Below are 19,483 nucleotides of genomic sequence, written 5' to 3'. Positions count from 1 at the left end.
ACCATCTCTTTCCAACCCCCTGCCATGGGCAGGAATACCTTCCACTAGATCAGGTTGCTCGGAGTCCTATTAAACCTGGCCTTGAACACTTCCAGGGATGGGGCAGCCCTAGTTTCTCTGGGTAACCTGTGCCAGAGCCTCCCCACCCTCACAGGGAAGAATTTCTCCCTAATACCTAATCTAAACAGGCCCTCTTTCAGTTCAAAGCCATTCTTCCTCATCCTGTCACACTATGCCCCCGTCAAAAGTCCCCCTCCAGCTCTCTTGTAGCCCCTTTAGGTACTGGAAGGGACTCAAAGCTCTCCTGAGCGCCTTTCCTCCAGGCTGACAATCCCAACTCTCTCAATCTTTCTTCATAGCAGAGGCTCTCCAGCCCTCTGAGCACCTTCATGGCCTCCTGTGGAAATCAGTGCATGTCCTTCACATTTTGAGGGCCTCATAATTAGAGGTATTTCCTGCAATGTAAATCAGCTTAGGATATATAGTGTTATAATCTTACTGAATAAAAATACCTATTTATTATCAGAATTCCCAGTCTCCCATCCAGTTTAACTTTTCTTGATTCACTGAAGGGAACAATCTTCTGATTGTGTGTGCCAGGTCATATAATCTGCTACTCCCACAAATATCTTGCTGTTGTCTCTTGCAAGGCTCAGAGGTATCCCTAAAGATCATTTAGGTGACCTCCTGCAACCAAGCAAGTCCACTTATACTTTAACTGGGTGGGCTTTGGTTAGTGTATGCCACATCTTATCAGGTAGGATTCCTTTGCCTCTTTGGTTGTCCTATCAGACATTCCTATGATAACTGATCTTTAAGATTTTCACTGGAAATCAGATTATATTAAGATACCTCATTAACTGTATCTCGTGGAATGGTGGCACCATTAGGATAAATAACAACATAGCAATACAGCAAACTTTGAAGGTCAAAGGGAAGAGTCACTCACCAGTCTTTAAAGCAAATATTAGGTCATCAAACTCCTGTGATTCCTCATCAGCAACTAATGAGCTGGTACTGTATCCTCCAGAAGGGTGGAAAACATTACCATTTTGTGGACTCTGCTTAAAGGCAGCACTAGCTTGACTAGCAGGCTGCAAGGATGCCCTCTCCCAGTCTGCAGGCACCTGCAGAGTTTAAAAAGACACAAAATTCAGTAAGCATCAAAACTATTTTACAGAAAGTGGAAATTATGACCAGAGCTGAACTGATGACCAAGAGATTTTGGAACCAGATATTCTGTCACTTCTATAATGAACCAGGATGCCTTTTAAAACTTTTCAATAAATTGTATCTATATATCTATATCTACATCTATCTATATCTATCTATCTATCTATAAATATATCTAGATCTAGATCTATCTATCTGTATCTCCCTTTCCCTTGCCTTTCCTTTCCTCCTGTATTGAGTTTTCATGGCCAAGTTTTGGTAGTGTGGAGGGTTACAGAGGAGCCTACTGGGGTGACTTCTGTGAGAAGCTAGTGGAAGATTCTTCCATGCCTGGTTGAACAACCCCTGGCAGCAAAAGATGTATCCACTGCCACATCTGGGCCAATTAGAAATGGTGGCAATGCCTCTGTGATAACATATTTAAGAAACAGTATAAAAAAAAAAGATTATTGTGCAGATGTAACTGTGGCCAGGGAAGAGCAGGCTGAGAATTTGTGAGAGGAACAATTCTGCAGACACCAGAGTCAGTGGAGAAGGAGAGGGAGAAGGTGCTCTAGATACAAGAGCTGGGATTCCCTTGCAGCCTGTGGTGCAGAACATGAGGAAGCAGCTGTGCCCCTACAGCCCATGAAGGAGGCCCATGCCAGAGCAGGGGGGTGCCTGAGAGGAGGCTGTGGGAGGTGTTCAGAGACCATGCTGGAGCCTGCTCATGAAGGACTACGCCCCTTGGAAGAAAGACCCATGCTGCAGCAGTTGGGGAGGACTCTTGTCTGTGGGATGGACTCCCACTGGGTAAGTTCATGGAGAGCTCTCCTCTGTGCAAGGGACCCCATGTTCAAGTACAGGAAGGGCTCCTCTCCCTGAGGAGCTGCAGAAGCTATGGATGATGAACTGACCATAACCCACATTCCTTGTCTCCCTGTGCTGCTGAGGGAGGAATTAGACCTAGGAAAGAAGGAGGCTTGCTGAAGGGGGGAAGGTGTTTTTAAGATTGTTTTGGTTTTGGTTTTTTTTTTTTTCCATTATGCTGCTCTGATTTTGTTAGCAATAGATAAATTAATATTGCTAAATACATCTCTATATCATCCACTTTAGCTGGTGCCTGGCATCCAGGCAGGGTAAACCCACTACGCCTTCCCTTTTCCCTTTTTTTTTCCCTTTTCCCTTTTTTCCCCCTTTTCCCTTTTCCCATTTCCATTCACTTCCTTTCCCCATTCCACTCCACTCCACTCCACTCCATTCCATTCCATTCCATTCCATTCCATTCCATTCCATTCCAATTTTATTCTAACTTTATTGCAATTTCCAGAAGTTTTGAACATCATAACTCTGAGAAATTAACTACATAAAGCCCATCTAAAACCTATAGTAAGCTGAAAGAATTAACCTGATATTTTGATTTCTCATGACCTACTTTTGACACTTTAATCAACCTCCATAATAATCTGAAGACTCAAGTGTGAAAGAAGAAATTCTCTACATGGGATGTTATTAGGGCACAGTAAGTTCCAAGAATAACATGGATAAAGATACCTATTTTTGTTATTAAAATAAATGAAAGAAAAAGCTCCCCCCTGTCAAACCTATAACATTTAGCATCTTATTCCCATGTATGGTTCAGAACTAATGCTGAAATCTCTAAACAAGTTAATGGTTACAGAGAACTACAGAGCACTCTTACCTCTTCCATGGCACTGATGAGGTTCTGCGTGGACTTGCTGATCTCTCCTCCTGCAGCTGGCAGACCACTGCCATGTATGAAAAATGCTGATCCTGGAGTTGTATGCCCATTGATGTCAACAGTGTAACTTGCTTTCACAGGACAGCAAAGTTGGTTGTGCAGGATAAAATACACCACAAAGACATAAAGACCCTTAAACAGAGATTGAAAGAGAACAGCAGGCTGTGAAATGCAGATAGCTTGGTTCAGAGCTTTCTGTGCAAACTAATGGATGCTTTCCATCAGAGATCTAAAAGTTACAAGTAAGTTCAAATCCTGAGTTCTTCAGCTAAAAACACACAATCACACACACACACACACAGGTATTTTAAAATTATTATTTAGCTGAACCTACAGAATTGCAAAGGAAAGCCACGACCCCAAAACTAACAAAACCAACTTGAGTTTCACAGTTATCATAACAGTGAAAATGAGGTTAAAGGCCTCCCTTATAATAGTATTTGACTGCTGTTCCTTAGCCACAATTCTTCATTTTCTTACTGACCTGCTAGCTTTTTGTAATCTTTACCCCATGCAAACTGCACTGCTGCTGTCACAGATACCATAACTACAAATTAGATGTTCTGTGATATGCACTAATTCAGCACTGATTTTCATTTTTGATTACAACAAAGGCTGTGCTGTATGCTTCTGCAGTTCTTGTTTAAAACTTGCTAATTTTGACCTTTAGTTTGAGCCAAGACAAATAATACAACGATGTCTTGTGTTTATAAAGAAATCCAGTAACTGAATTTCTCAATAATAAATCTGACTTGCTTTAATTTTTAAGTTGCACTAATACTGAGAGAAAATAATCCACTCCAACTGATAAATCAACCTGTTAAATAATTACTAAAGAAGCGGTTACCAAAATAGTACAGAAAGAAGTCTTCTGCATTCTTACCAATTGCTGCAATACAATTACATTTGCAATGGGTTTTTTTATTCCCATTGTTCTCAAGAACCCTGAAGCCAATTGTACTAAGCAGAACAATTCATTTTAAAGGTATCCACTGGCATGGAAGTACTAACTGGGTTTATAAATAGTAAGGAGTTTCATCTAATTATATTTGTGAATTCCTAACAAAAGGAATTTTGAAAATACTTGAAAAAAGAAGAGACTGCTAATACTTAACAGCACTTCATGATACATAGATTGATAATTTCTATTGTGAAAATGATATGACAGAATCATCTGGTCTGAAGTGACACATAAGAAAAGCTAATGGGATTCAACAGGATTTCAGTCTCAGAGGGTTAAACACTGGAAATACTCTCACACAGCTACTATAAAAACATACAGCTCTGCTTCTGAGATTTTTTAAACAGAAAGCTACCAAACAAAAGTGCTAAAACCACTAAAAAACTATTTTGAGAAAACATGTTCCTGCTTTTCCAGATTATTGTTTATTTGTCATGACAACTCAGAGCATTTCACTGAGAGGAAATTTCTTTGTGATACACATAAGTACATTCCATAAAATAGATGTAAACATGTTTGAGATGGTAAAAAGGAACTAAAATATCCTTTCATTCTATAAACAAGTTCAAGGACTTTGATATACTTCAAACATAATGGGGCCAGCAAATGGATTTATTTTAATTTAAGTTGTTATGGATATGAAAAGGATAAAACCCCCAAGAAGAACAGATTACAGTGACAAAAAAAATTCAAAGTAGCCTCTGGCAGTTCAGTCTCTGAATGCCTAGCCACAAAAGCTGCACACACATTTCAAGCAGTTTTGTACTTTTCAAGAAAACCCATTAGCTGACAATGTCACACAGCCCTGTCTTTTGAAATTGCAGGGACACAAGGCATTGGTATACAAGGTCCATGACAAGTCACTCTCCTCAAGTAGCTTCAAGTGTGGACACTCAATTTTCTAAAACAAATACTCATGGAATAAAGTGTCACAATTATCTCCTTAACTTGGTCTGTGTCCTGATGTAATTCTCTGATGATGAGACAACTCCTCTGGGTCCTTCCATAATAATCACATGGACACAGGGAGGTTATTTTAATGCCTAAGAACAGGAGAAGTCAAAGGCTGAGACAGATAGCAGAATCAAAAACTGTGTTTTACTTCTCCCCTCTTGCAAGTTGTCAGAGCAATGTCTTACCAACAGAAGCTCATACCTAATGAAACCCAATATTCCTAAGCAGGCAATACATTTAGACAGGAATTCTTGCTGGAAAGAGAATTCCTTGGCTGGACAAAGGATGGATCTTTCTTTCCCCTATATTCCCCTCCAAATCTAGAATCTCAAGAAGTTAATGCTCTGTAGATGTGAATTTCTTTGTACCATCACTGTAGTTTTGTTTGAAGCACCAAAACGGTTTTGTGGTCATATTCTGACAGTCCTGTGTCCCTGTTAAAAATCCCCAGGAAGGTGGTTAGGAAGCTAAAACAAGTCAAAGGTCCTGCCCAGGTTGCATTGAGTTCCAAAGACCACATATGATATCATGCAGTATGAATTTCTGTTTCTTTTCAAGCCAGCAGCTACCAAGGTGTTTACTCTGAAAGAGCATGGACAGCGTGCAGATACTTAGGTTGTTGTCAGTGCAACCACAGCTTTCACAGTTTCAGTGGGTTTTTTCAAAAGCACCAGTCTGAGAATTGAATGATCTTTCATTATTCTTGTGACTCATGTTTCTGTTCACTTCAACCTTTAACACTGTAAAAACAGTCATAAATTGCTAGGAAAATAAGGTTTTTGGCATTGTAATATATGTTTTCTGTGTTTTCATATAAACAACTTGGAACTACTGTACTACCAGCTTGGAACTACTGTACTTTTTCAGAGACTCACAAACCTTGTCCTTGGTGCCTGGACTAAGAATGAAATGAAGACAATAGTTAATTTCTGCTGACAGGCCTGCTGGGAACCTACACCCTCCATAAGGATTGAAAAGAGGTTGCTTAAGGTGTGGATATTAATTAACACAGGCAATAATATTTCTGTTAAATGTATGGGAAATATTATTTTTTTATTAGAAGTTTTCATCAAAAAAACCTAACCTAAACCCAACCCCCAAAATCTCAGCCCAGTACCAGCAACCTCTGCTGTTGCATATATATTGGGAGCCATACTCCTCAACTCATAAGCATGTGCCAGGGTGCCAGGAAAATCTCTTGGGTCCCAGATTACAATGACCGACTAATAATCTAAGAGTTTGACTGGGGCCCTATGGAAGCACACTGAACAACTAAGCTAAAGAACTAGGACTCCAGAGGATTAAATAGTAATTCTACATAAATTCTGTGCATTGGGCCCCCAGGACTACTTAGAAAACATTTAACCCTATTTCATTTATGGTTAAATTATGATAGTAGTGTTAGTACAATGCCACAGTAAAACATCAGAGAAAAAGGTGGTAGTAACGTATTTCCTATGGAGAAAGGTGGGAAATGCTCCAAGCAGACAACTAGACCATTCAAGGGAGGGAGCACAAACAGGCAACTTATAGTTCTCAAACATGCTGCTTATATGAAAAAAAAACCTGCAAGAGACTGTCTGCAAAGACTGCTGGTTATTTTACTGATATTGGCTCATGGAAGACAATTAAGCTCTTATTCATTTCATCTCAGCAAGCTGGTCTGGCTCATAAACTCTCTTGTAGTGTTATGTCAGGGAAAAATATATCCATATAAACACAGGTACAACTGTCTGAAAGAAAGCTCACATGGGAAAATTTGATGGGATATTTTTGTTCAGTGAGGTGGGAGCAGCCTCAGTGCTGCTCTAGGTTATGCCTGCAGTTCACCTTACAAGAGACAGTCATGGAGAAGGTAGTGGGAAGTGACAGAGGGAGAGAGAGTGGTCTTAAGTTGAAATGGGGAAGGTTCCAACTGGATATGAAGAAAATATATTTAATGTAGGGGTAACTAAGCACTGGAGCAACCTGCCCAAAAAGACTGTGGAGATTACTCCATAGAAGAAGAAGAAGGGAGTTTTTTCTGGTATATATGTGCACAATATAATTGATGAGAGGGTTTTGTTCATGCATTTGTGTGAAGTGAGTTTTCCTATACAACAGATTGATTTACTTATTTTGAGGAGCAGCTGCAGGAAACTAGATAATTAAGGACAGAATACATTCATACAATTTACACTTCATGAGATGCCATAGAGGACTGGAGGACTGATCCACAGGAAACCTTCACTGCACACTGAAGACTCAGAGTTTGTCTCTGGTCTCTAACTCTGTATGTCCAACCTACTGATATGACACTACAGTACATCTAAATTAGAAAACTGAGCTAACTCTGTTACTAATAATTAGTAAGGATAAAAGAGATTGTAGGCAATCAACATATCTTTTCATCATCTCCTTTTTACATACAGAGAGAAAACCAAGATGCTTACTGCATCACATGATTTTGTTATTGTTCTGATAAACACAAACACACCAAGTTATTAGACTTATTTTTGAAGCTAATATATAGCATATATCTCCCACAAGTATTTTAACCGTGTCTGAGATACCCTACCCAGATAACACCTGTTTGCAACAGAGAAGTTAATTCAGATATGATCATCTGTTTTAGAGGAATGGTATTTCTACATATAAAACTAAAGTATCTTAAGACTTTTGTGAACAAAAAGTGATTTCATCACTCCATTTTAGCCATTTCTCAACCTGCTTCTGGGTATATATCAGCACTAAAAAAAAAACCTAATTTAATTTAAATTTAATTTAATTTGGAAAATTTTGGTTGTTTACTATCATCACATGACTGTATCACTAAAAGTTGCTTTTCTAAAGGAGAATACTTAAAGCAAAATCAAGGCTTCTGAAGAAAGCTGACCTCTTGGTCATACCAAAAATTTCAGTTACCAGAAATGGCTCATTCTGATCCTTAAAACAGAGTGTCTAAAAAATACACTATTATTTTTACACTTACACCTTTATTCATGCCAGGTGGTAAAAACACCCCAATAAAGAACACAAATGTATCTTGGACAACAGAAGAATTGTCCATAGTTGGATCAGCTCTTGATGCTCTTTGTCGCTACTGTATGACAGTTTAGGCTTTGGTTAGTCTTACTTCAGATTTTTAATTTTATCAGGTGAGATTTAATTTCATTCTCTGTCTGGACTGTGCTAATTTACTGTTGTCAACCAGTCCTAGGAAGTCCTTTCCTTGTTAATTTAGTGATCACACTGTTCTTCTTGGTTGGCTGTCAATGGTCAGGGGTGCTGCTGCCACTTCTGGTGGTGTGCTATTCAGTGCCTTGGTTGATTTCTTGTGAACTTCCTTAGGGTTTTCATTAATTTATGGGAAGTTCTTTATGTTGTTTTCCATTACTGGTTGGTCAAAGACTGCTGTGGATTAACTCTGACTTACATAACAAGTCCCTACCTCTTTTGGGAAAATTATCAGTCTGATTAATATAAATAAATTGCATATTTCACTAAGTTCAAAAGCTAGTCTCTGCAAAGCAAGAAATTACTCAAAATTAAAGGCATAATATTCAAGAAATCATAATCAGTGCCATTGTGCAAAGCATGATATAAATTTGATAATATCATCTTTCCTAATATTTTTTGATTAGTTATGGAACTGAATATTCATACATGCAGTAGTATTATTAATGTGAGCCAAGTGGCAAACACAAAACATATAATTATTTATTTCTGCAAGGAAAGCTTTCCTTCCTTTCCTGCTTCCTTTCCTTCCTTTTTTTAGAGGTCATTATAATAAATTGCATGCATGGAATTTTTTTATGCAGTCTTCAATGTACATTTTATTTTGCCATTATTTTCTTCAATCATATTTTATTTTGAAAGCAAATTGAAGATCTTTTATTGTTGCTATTAAGACAGAAGTATCATCTTAGTCATATGATACAGCTGCAGCCATCAATTAACCTCTCCCACTCATGGCTCTTCAGAAATAATAACCTTTGAAATATAAATGAAAGACCCCTTGTTTATATGTGGTTCTGTTTCTTAGCATTCAAAGTGATTGTTGTAAAACTGTCTGTAGCAGTGCAACCCCGTCAGCTGATGATTGCATTTAGTAAGTAGACATTGGACCTGCTGTGTATCAACTGTTTATTTGCCATTAAGCATCAGTTTTGATGAACCATTGTAACTCTTATCAATCCTGCAATTTATCTTATCACAGTTTCAACTGTGAACATTTACTGCTTATCTGCACTTTGGTTCCTGAGGCATTTACGCTCCATTTTGCTCGGTACAACAAGACTTGTGTCAGTTACAGCTGAAGACGTAAAAATTAACATCAAAAGCAAAAACTCAATAATAAATGTAACCAAGGATAAATAAATGTAGTTTAGGACTGCAAAACCCAAACCATGTCAGTAGGTATGAACCAGCCACCACACACACACACATAGGAAAAGAAGCCATCTTAAAAAATGCAATGAAGAAAAGTAATAATTCACGTATCTATCATTAAATTGAAAGTGCATTTACAGGTCTGCACTGAGATATACTTATTTTGAGTGCTTTCAGTTTTGGTAAAATTTTAATTCCACAGATAAACATGTTACAGGTATATTCTGTAATAATGAAAAAAATGTGCTTTCAGCATTTCAAACGAGTTTTCCTAATACTAATGTCTCATCTGAAACTTTAGTATACACTGCCAAGTTTCTCTTTATGCAGAGCCAGCTATGCCAACACCATGCTGAATCTTGCAACTGTTGCTCAAAGCCAAAGCCATAAATTCCTTTCTGGCAACTGCAGTCATCTCAGATTTAAGCTAAACTTCGCTAAGTCTTACCTGACAGGTTCACACACTTTGGCACATCTTTAAAAACCAGATTTGCTTGGATATTCAGTACTCACTATAAATATTTTGCATAGCTCTCAGCACACTTGTAACTACTCCAACACAACTGCCATTTCTATCTCTCATTTCAGCACTGTAAATAGTGGAAAAGGTCTTAGGGGTTTTTATTCCATTTTTTTTAGGGTTTTTTGGTTGCAATTTTGGGACTTTTTTTGGTCAGTTGTTGTTATTTGTTTCAAGAGCACAGATTCAGCATTAAAAGAGGGATGTTAAGCTTGAAAATGCACTGAAAATACAGATGGTTAGCCAAACTTGCAAACTGTGTAGATTGAGATAGAATAAGATTCTGTCCCTTCCTTCCAATGCAGTCATCCTGGAAATACAAAGAAAGCCCTATTTTGGTATTTCAAGCTTAACAGAGAAAGAAAGACTGAGTTGAACACCGAAGGCAGGAACCTGGGAGAGGTGTAGGGAAAACATGAGAGCGCCAGCACTTAGAAGCAGCTTGCAATTTCCCCCACAGTTCTGGCTCCAGCCACTCCCTACAGAGAGCCAGTAAGACTCTGTGAAAGTTATCAAATCTCAGCAACCACAAATGGTGGCAGAAGGTTAAGAACAAACAAGAGCAGACAAAGCAAACTGGCACCCCATTGCTCCCCATCTCTGCCCCTGTTCTTAGCCTATGAACTTTTTCCCCCTCTGCTTTTATTCATTTTTCTTTTCTGCACAGGCAACAGAAACTGGAGACAACATCCTTTGAGGTCCTCCTTGCATTAGGTTCTTCTTGTGCTTTATCCTATGAGGAGGACCTCTCTGGTACCAAAAAGTATCCAGATCACATACCAACGAAACCAAACTATTTGTCACTGATGAACCAAAAACAAAAAAGAACAGAAGACCAAACACAGTAAGGTTATGCTCATACATTTTTCAACTCCTAGAAATATCAGAAGTCATGAGTTTTCATATAAACTTAGTAAAATTTTTCAAATACTTACTCTCATACTTGCTTTCCATGGTAAACATTTATGACCAAACCCACATTTTAGACCATACCTTCCAATCCAAGCCTACTACTGCTTTTATTTCTTTCCCAAAGAAAAGTTGGATGAAAAAAGCCTTTTCAACATCTGGTCCTAGTTCAAGAGATTCTCTAACAGTCTCAGAACAGTTGATTCTCTAGTTATATCTGAAAGCAAGTTGAAAACTAAAACAAGAAGCTAGCAATTGCAAAAACTACATTCAAAGACCAAACATACTAGCATCACAGTGCACAGCCAAAAAAAGAACTATTCCTCTATTCCTGCAACACATTATTATTTTTATTGTTATTTTTTGTTAAAGGAGTAATTTATCTTTATGTGTATTAATGACTGATACACAGAGATAATAGAAACAGGGAATAGAAAGTAGGCTTTTCGTGACTGGAAGAGTCAAAGACAGAGGCTAACTTTGTGTTTATGGCATTAGAGAAAATGTCAAAGAGTTAAGCTAGAAGTTATTGTTATAACAACATTTTTCTCCTTTAAGGAATTTTTCAGTGTTGTAATCTCTCTTATGCCTACCATTGTCTCTTTGATTCTTGTTACTCTGACTGACAAATTGGATAAACTGTCTATTTAGGAGTATTTCAGTGCAGTGCCATAAAAAACTGTATACCAAGAACTCTGCAACTTCAGAAGCCATAAATGCAAGAATCCTTAAAAAAAATTCCGTCTTGGATGGAACTGAAGGGTTGTAGATAACTGGTGTAATTATTTGTCATATCTTCTGCTTGAGTGTTTTAGGGCAAGACTGATGGGAATAAGTGTTTGGGTACTCCAGCATTCTCTGACCATTTGGAAAACACTTCAGTGATTCTGCAGCCAGTTAAAGAGCCACAGACATGCAAGGCTGTAGGGAACCAAACAAGGTCTCACCACGTTCAAACATCCATTAGTTAAAACTGACCCCAGCAAATATCTTAAAATTAATTTTTTATTGTTTTTACAACCAGAATAACAGACGTGTAAGTTATTTCAAGAAGCAATTTTGCCAGACAACTGACTTTCTCATTACTACAGTTCTTGGATAGCAGGCTTTGCGTTAAGTGACATTCATGGGAACTGTCAGCAATTTATACTCCCTACTTCCCTTGATTTTAGTGAAAAAATCCTATAGATACTTACTACCTTTCCACAGATTCAGCAATGGCAGAAGACAAGCTTTATAAAGCAGGAAGATAAAACTGTGTTGGTTAGGTAAGCTCCTCAAGAAAAGGGAAATGTGGGCAAAAATGAGGACAAAGACTATATGTCCTTCCATATCTGACAACTAGGTGAACAAGAGAAGGCAGAGGTACAATTTGGCTCTGTCATGGAGATAACTCACTTTTTGGCCTGAGATAATAAGCCCCCAGTCTGTGCAAGGAGAGAATAAAAAGTACCTCAAGAGAGCACTTCAGATCTCTTTTCACAGGGAGTGGTACTCAAAGTAAAATAAAAAACAGACTCATTACTAAATAGGGATTTGATCACAGAATCATACAATGCTAAGGGTTTGGAATATGTCTTAAAGAACATCTAGTCCTGACCCCAGCTGCCATGGACACCTCCCATTAGACCAGATTGCCCAAGGACTTATCCAAACTGGCCCTGAACAGTACCAGGGTCACCCACAATCTCCCTGGGCAACCTGTTTCCTGTACCTCACCATCCTCACAGAGAAAAATTTCTTCCTCATATGTAACCTAAATTTTCCCTCTTTCAGTTTGTACCCATTATTCTTCTCCTATCACTACAGTTCCTAATAAAGAGTCCCACTCCAGCTTTCCAGTAGGCCCTCCTCAGTTACTGGAAGGTTGCTAGGAGGTCTCTATACAACCTTCTCTTTTCCAGGCTGAACAGCCCTAACTTTCTCAACCTGTCTTCTTAGGAGAGATGCTCCAGTCCTCTTATCAACTTCTTGGCCCTCCTCTGGACTTGCTCCAACAGTTCCACATCTTCCTTCTGTTGGGACACCAGAACTGTACACAGCACTCCAGGTGGGGTCCCACAAGAGCAGAGCAGAGGGGTAGAATCACCTCCTTCCTCCTGCTGCCCACACTCCTTTGGATCCAGCCCAGAACACGTTTGGCTCGCTGGGCTGTGAGCTCACACTGCCAGCTCATGTTGAACTTTTCATCAACCATCACCACCAAGTCTTTCTCCTCAGGGCTGCTCTCACTCGCTTCTCTGCCCAACCCATAGGTGTGTTTGGGATTGCCACGACCCAAGTGTAGGACCTTGCACTTTGCTTTGTTGAACTCCATGAGGTTTGCATGGACCCAGTCTCAAGTATGTCAAGATCCCTCTGGATGGCATGGCTTCCTTCCAGCATGTCAACTGCAACCCATGGCTTGGTGTTGCCAGCAAACTTGCTTCGGGTGGAGTCAATCCCATCATTGTCAAGTATTCTACTAGAAACCACTGTCTTGAGGCTTTTTTAAGAAAGCTTTCTAGAATTTGCATTTGTGTGTTACAACTGTTTTTTTAAATGGAAAAGAACATTGCCACAAAAATTTCCATCAGGACTTTTTAAACAATCTCAGACAGAAACACCAACGAAGTGTAAAAAAAAATATAAAACAAGGAAAATTTACAGAAAATAGAAAGCAAATTAAATTAACATTTGAGGCAATTCCAATGGTTCTAAACAGGGATTCCTCTGCATTTCTGAGACAAGTACAACACTTGGGAGAGTAATGACCGACATAACATAACTAAGTATATATAGTATAATTAAATATTATTTAATATTCTATATAGTATTTAGTATTTAGTTATTAATTCTACTAATAAAACCACAAATTGTATGTCAATACATACCAATGTTATGACAAAGGATATATAAATATATTTCAAAACTGAGCAATTGAAACATTTGGTTTCTACGTGTTGGTACATTCATTGAACTTTGCCACAAAGTAGCTTTACTCATAGTCAGCAAAAGATAGTGTAAGTCATGAAATATATATCAAAACTGTTGGTTCTCCTTGCACTTGGTAAATGAAAAGCTCCCTTCTCCTTCTTAGAAATTTTCTGCACAGGATTAATGCTAAAAATGACCTAAGACATGTTTGCAGCACTTAACAGAAATATTTTCACCTGGTCTGCGATGCATTCCTGCTATCTGTGGAGGATTTCTTCAAAGAAAAAAATTATAGGAACTGTTGAAGGGTGGACTTTCACATGTTTTTAAAAGCAATAAATTTCTCAGCTGTTTTTTGTTGTTTTGTTTTTGGTTTGGTTTCTGAGGGTTTTTTGGTTTTGTTTTTGTTTTGCTTGTTTATTTTTATTTTAGCTTTTCTTTTCCTATTGCTTAGCATATAATATATGTCCTACTGAGGCCTTCCACTTTGTGTGAGGGCTGAAGATTACCATCTATTCTTTTCCAGCACCTTTCTACGGCCCTGCTGGCTCTGCAGGATCATGTTTTCTCATTGCCAAATCATCCAAAGTGTTTCACAGAGCTATCTGGCTGCATGGCAAGTACAGTGCAGAGCAAACACAGACAGCCGCCAGCTGCAGAGCTGTAGTGCGGGTCAAGAGGAGAGTGCATGGCTCTGACAAATTTTGTTTTTTGCTTTAGTACTTTTTGACTTTGTCAGTCTTTGCACTTTTTTGTTCCCAGTGGCAGCAAGACAGCTAGCAGTTCTGCCATTATCCCTCCACCAACTGAAGCTGGGAGAAAACTCCAACCTTGTTCCTCCCTGCAGATTTGATTCCAGACAGAACTGGCTCTGCCTGCTGAGCAGGACCAACACAGAGAAATGAGCTCGACAAGCCTGGAGGTGCTTACAAGTCAGATCTGATGGGGAATACTGACCTAACTGGACTTCCACCTCCAAAATTTGCAAGTTCAGAAGTTTGCAGAAGCATTTTGGCTCCTCGCTGAAGTCAGCAGAAGAAATGGGCTGATAAGTAATGAAAAGCCTGGTGAGATATAAAAACAATTTCCTGAAGGAATTTGCAAGAAATTCTGAAGTGAGACAGGGAAACTTTGCCAGGCAGGTAGATTTTGAAGCAATTTTATGTTAAACAGATAAAACATAAATCTATATAAAACCCAGTGACATAGGGAAGTATTGGAATTTTCACAGGCTGGTGTGGCAGTGTCATTTAATGTATTTAATAATTACAATAATTCATATAATTTAATGAATGCAGAAATTTGTAGGGTGATGTTCAATATTCCATGCCAGTGAGGACACTGGGAATGGTAAGAACCTGAGCATGTTTTTTTCTTTTTCTGCTCTGATACTGGGCACAATGTCTTCACCACCAACACCAGGATGGTGGTTCTTGATACAGGCTCCCTCAGAAGACTTCAGTGAAATGTAACGTAATGACACCACTTAACTCAGCCAAGACAGCTTCTCCAAGGCCTCTCTCTGTAAAACCACAGCCTCTCTCTCCACATACACCTCACAGCCAGTCCATGTTGTTTCTTAAGAATCTTTCAAAGCTACAACAGCTTGTGAGGATTTTTTACAGTGGTGTCTGGGCTAAGACATAAAAATATTTTCAAATATTTATATTAATATACATATATATATATATATATTTGTATTTACCTTTAATTATCTATATAATTAAATTATAATTTATATAATATAGATAATATAATTATCTATATAATTAACTATATAACTATGTTTATGTAAAGGTAATTTAATATTGATAAGCTAGGCACAAGGTACAATTGTTCTCTGAACACTCAGCAAAAATGCAAGTTTTAACATTCAGATGAACTTCCACCCTATATGTTAAATAACTGCTCCACACAGAACCTTCCTCTGAATTCAGATACAGAACTCCTTAAAGCATATGCATTCGGTTATTTGCAACAGCACTCACTGCATTAGGTTAAGGTTCATGCACAATGAATTACTACAGGCAAAACTACAGGTAAAATTAAACACAAAATTACATTACCAGAAGTAAAATTTGTGGCAAGGATTATAACGCTGGTTTCTTCCCTCTAATTTTATCTATTACAAATAATTTTTACAAATTAAGCTAAACCACATCAGAAAAGTGGCATAGCTTATTGTGTGCTAATGCTCTCTGTCAATGAAAATGAGGGTGGTAATCTAAAAAGAGACATTTCCAGGAAGAGGGTCTTTATTTAGATTGTCCTGAAAATCATTCATCCCACAGCGCCTTCTACTTTCTACTGTTACAGGAATTTAATGTTCTATTAGAACTAACTTTGGTTTCCAATTAGAAAATACAGTCCATTCCAAAAAATAAAGTACTTGAGGCAATACAGACTGAGAGATTGGTGGTAATGTGGTTTAACAAATTAAGAACAAATCGGAAATGTAGGAGCCATTAAGTTTGCTTTATATTGCAGGTGTTGCATTGGTCCCAGAAAAGTCACTTATCTTCCCATAGTTTTTATTCCTGCCATCTATAACGAAATGATAATACATATCTCTGAAGATTGACAGGCTGATCAGACAGACATGGCTATCTACAGGTGAACTATAAAAATAATTTAAAAAAAAATAATTTACTCTCTGCTTTTCATATATAATTGTGTGCTGTTGTGATGATTTGCACAAGCAGAAAATTATTATTTGTGTGTTCTTTGAAATTTCTTTAACACACATGAACTTAAAATTTATATTACATTAGTAAAAATACTACATTTCCAAGTTTTCATTTTCCATATTTATTTTTCCAAATTTCTGTAAATTTGTCTAAATATACCAAATAGTTTTGTGGTTTACTACAAACATATTTGCTGCAAAACTATCAAAATTTTAATTAATTTAAATATTTCTAAGGTTTCATAACATACTCTAAAGAAACTTTCTCAGTTGGTTTTCATGTGTATTCAAGGAAAGTAGGACAGTTAAACTGTTTTTCAAGGGATTAGTATAACAACTTCAGACAAAATTTAGCACACACAACTAGATCTTGGTTAAAACATTTTTAGATTATTTCTTAGAGTTTAGACTATGTCTTTGGAGAGCGATTCTTAAAAAAACCTTCAAGTGGTCCAAATATCTCATCAAGACTCAATGGCCTTACTTGGAGCTTTGTGAAGGACTTCTACACTGTACTTATCTGCAAAGCAAAGACCCTGCAGAAATGCAGATAAAAATAATTTGTTTCTCCTTCTGAGATTACCTATTTCTTAGGGGAAAATAAAAAGGGATTCTGAAATAAACCAAAAAATATTGGGACGGGTGATTTCAGACTTTCTGTTTTCAATGTATACAAGTGTAGTTTATATTTTTTTTAAATCCAGGCAGACAGGGGCAAAGATGCTTAAGGTCTTTGTCTTTGGCATGAAATCACAGAGCCTAAATACAGAAATGCTATACTAAGTGAAAGCGGGAACATCACATATATGTGGTGAAGCATCGTTTGGAATCACATTTCCCTTGTTATTGACCACATAAAAAGTCTTTGGACATCAGTGTGATAAATTAGGTACCCAGTGGTGGGGAGTCTTTTCTGCTCACTAAAAGAAATTAAAGAATTTAAAAGAGAGAATTAGAGAATTAAAAACAGATCTGTAAATACATATTCCTTTTATGAAGTAAAAATTTCTGTCACATACATTGGCCTACTTGGCTAATAATGGGGGAGACAAGGTAGTGTGAAAATAACAAACCTCTAAAGGAAAGCAGAAGTCTTCATGGTGAGGATCACTGATTTCCTGTTACCTTTCAGAAGTCAGGAATGAGAAAAAGGTTCTGCAAGAACTGCTGGCTCTGTTTTACTCAGAATGAAATCACTCTGTATTACAATGGCAATTTTCTCTTTTCTGGAACTCAAAATCTTAATCCCAGAGGGTTCTGGGGCATAAGAAATCCCAAAATTTCAAAATCTACCACCAGTTATGATAAGTATTTGAACCTATATAAGGATAAGTCACAATTTTCACCTTGCTTTATACTTTCATATTTTTTGAAGTACAATCAAAACATTAGCAAGTGTCCAGTAGATGATGAAGTTTATTTACACAGTTATAGGCACCCACACACAGAGAATCTCTCAAGCTAAATCTCTTGACCACTCTTCTTTGAGAAGATATAGAAAGAAAAAGGAAAAATTTCCAGTATGGTTCCTAGTTTTATAATAGAGGATTTTTGTCACTAAAACTTTTCGTGTCTCTGTTGTAACAGCAAAACAACATATCTGAAGATTTAAATAAACAATCAGCTGTTAGTACAAGCTGATTTGATGCTTTTTAAAATCCAATTGACCTTTGTAAAGGCAAAAGCAAAAGAGCAATACTTGACATTTTGCTGAAAGTAAAGAAAACATAATTTAGCAATTTTCATCCAACTGTGGTTAGCTCCAGCTTCACAGTTGCTCAACTCCTTCCAGACTCAAATGCAGTCCTCATATGCATCAGAAAACTTCCTGAGAGAGTTGCTTCTAAACAGTTATATTCAAACCTCACATCTAACTGTTCACATGTTCCATTTTGGAGAATGTAATCCATCACAAAAATTCTATATGGAAAGGTGGTTCACTGACAACATTACATTCACATACGTACAAACAAACTGACTTATAAATGATTTGCAACAGTTAACACTGCAGTTAACACCTTAAATTAATGGAATTTTTGTTAACAATGGATGGAAACAGATGGAAACACTGAATATCTTGAAGATCATGAGGTCACACCACACTCAATGTTTCTGAGCAGGTTAGATGTTTAAGTGTTTGTCCCACAGCTGTCACTGTTATTAGATGCTGGCAAGGTGAATGCAAGTAGGAAAGATGTTCAATGCTTTGCCTGTGCTCTCACGTCATACTGCCTTCAGAACAGAACCGAGATGCTGGAACTCAAATGTTGTTCTTAATTAGACTAAATTCTGAAAACAGACTGAAGTCACTGAAAAACTAGGGTATACTATTTTGCATGCAATATGACACCAGTGTGATTATACAGCTACTGGATCAAGGCCAATATTGACACAGGCAATAGATGACAGATAACATGTGAAATTCTTTCAGGCTTCTGAAATAAGATTTTCAAATTCCTGCTCATGCTTTTTTTTCCCCTTCTGCTACAATGTACAGGATTAATCTCTTTGACCAATGGGCTTAGAAATGTCACAGGATCCCAAATAATGCATCACCAATACCCTTTACAATAACATTTAAATTGCTCTTGTTTACAAAGAGCATCACATTTGCTTCTTTCAGACCTATATTATGCTGCTGATTTGCATTTGTCATGAGCTAAGTGAAACACTCATCCTAGTTTCTACTTCTTATATGTATATACATATATATATATAAGCTTATCAATTCATAGCAGAAATTCTTTCACTACTTGTATCTTAGTGCATAATTCTCCACTTAGTGTGATTGGATTGCACAGAATTCCTACTAAGTCATTCTGCAGACTAAAACTCATCCACTTCATTACACAGGATACATCAGTCTTCTGAACAATACCTAAATCTCTTTAATAAAACAGCTATACTAGCACTTCTTCTGCCACGCTCACAAGAAAAATTCAAGTAAAGGTTTGTATCAAGATCCCGTATTATTATTTTTTATACTTTCCTTATTTTATTTTCACCATATTTTCCCTTAAATCTTACTCCTTCAATTTTCCTGAGAAACTGTATTTAAATACCTGCTATGAGTTAAACAGATCTGCTGCTTTTATTTTGTCCAGGTTTGTAGATAACAGCTAGGATAATATCAATACATCTAAACCAGGTATTATTTATAAGCGTCTTATCTTACAAATAAGACACTATTGAAACTTATAAATAAAACTGCTATTGAAATGACAGGGTTCTAGCTGTCAAAATCAAAACACA

At 37.4% G+C, this 19,483-nt stretch overlaps 1 protein-coding gene across 11 annotated transcripts in view; it reads right to left on the bottom strand.

Moving 5' to 3' along the window:
* Positions 1-19,483, bottom strand: part of ADGRV1 (adhesion G protein-coupled receptor V1) — a 282,393-nt gene that overhangs the window by 7,234 nt on the left and 255,676 nt on the right. For 10 of the 11 annotated variants that reach the window (XM_077172043.1, XM_077172048.1, XM_077172047.1 and 7 more), the window contains 2 exons: positions 2,855-3,046; positions 950-1,127 (listed from right to left, as the gene is read on the bottom strand). In XM_077172043.1, coding sequence (XP_077028158.1) covers positions 950-1,127; positions 2,855-3,046 — 370 coding nt within the window. Of the gene's footprint in view, positions 1-949; positions 1,128-2,854; positions 3,047-19,483 lie in introns of those variants that run through there. The other variant, XR_013180133.1, reaches the window with a different exon arrangement.

This window comes from Agelaius phoeniceus, chromosome Z (genome assembly GCF_051311805.1).
Source record: "Agelaius phoeniceus isolate bAgePho1 chromosome Z, bAgePho1.hap1, whole genome shotgun sequence".
NCBI lineage: Eukaryota > Metazoa > Chordata > Aves > Passeriformes > Icteridae > Agelaius > Agelaius phoeniceus.
Note: the sequence above shows the minus strand (reverse complement) of the source record. Positions and strands in the feature narration are given on the sequence as shown.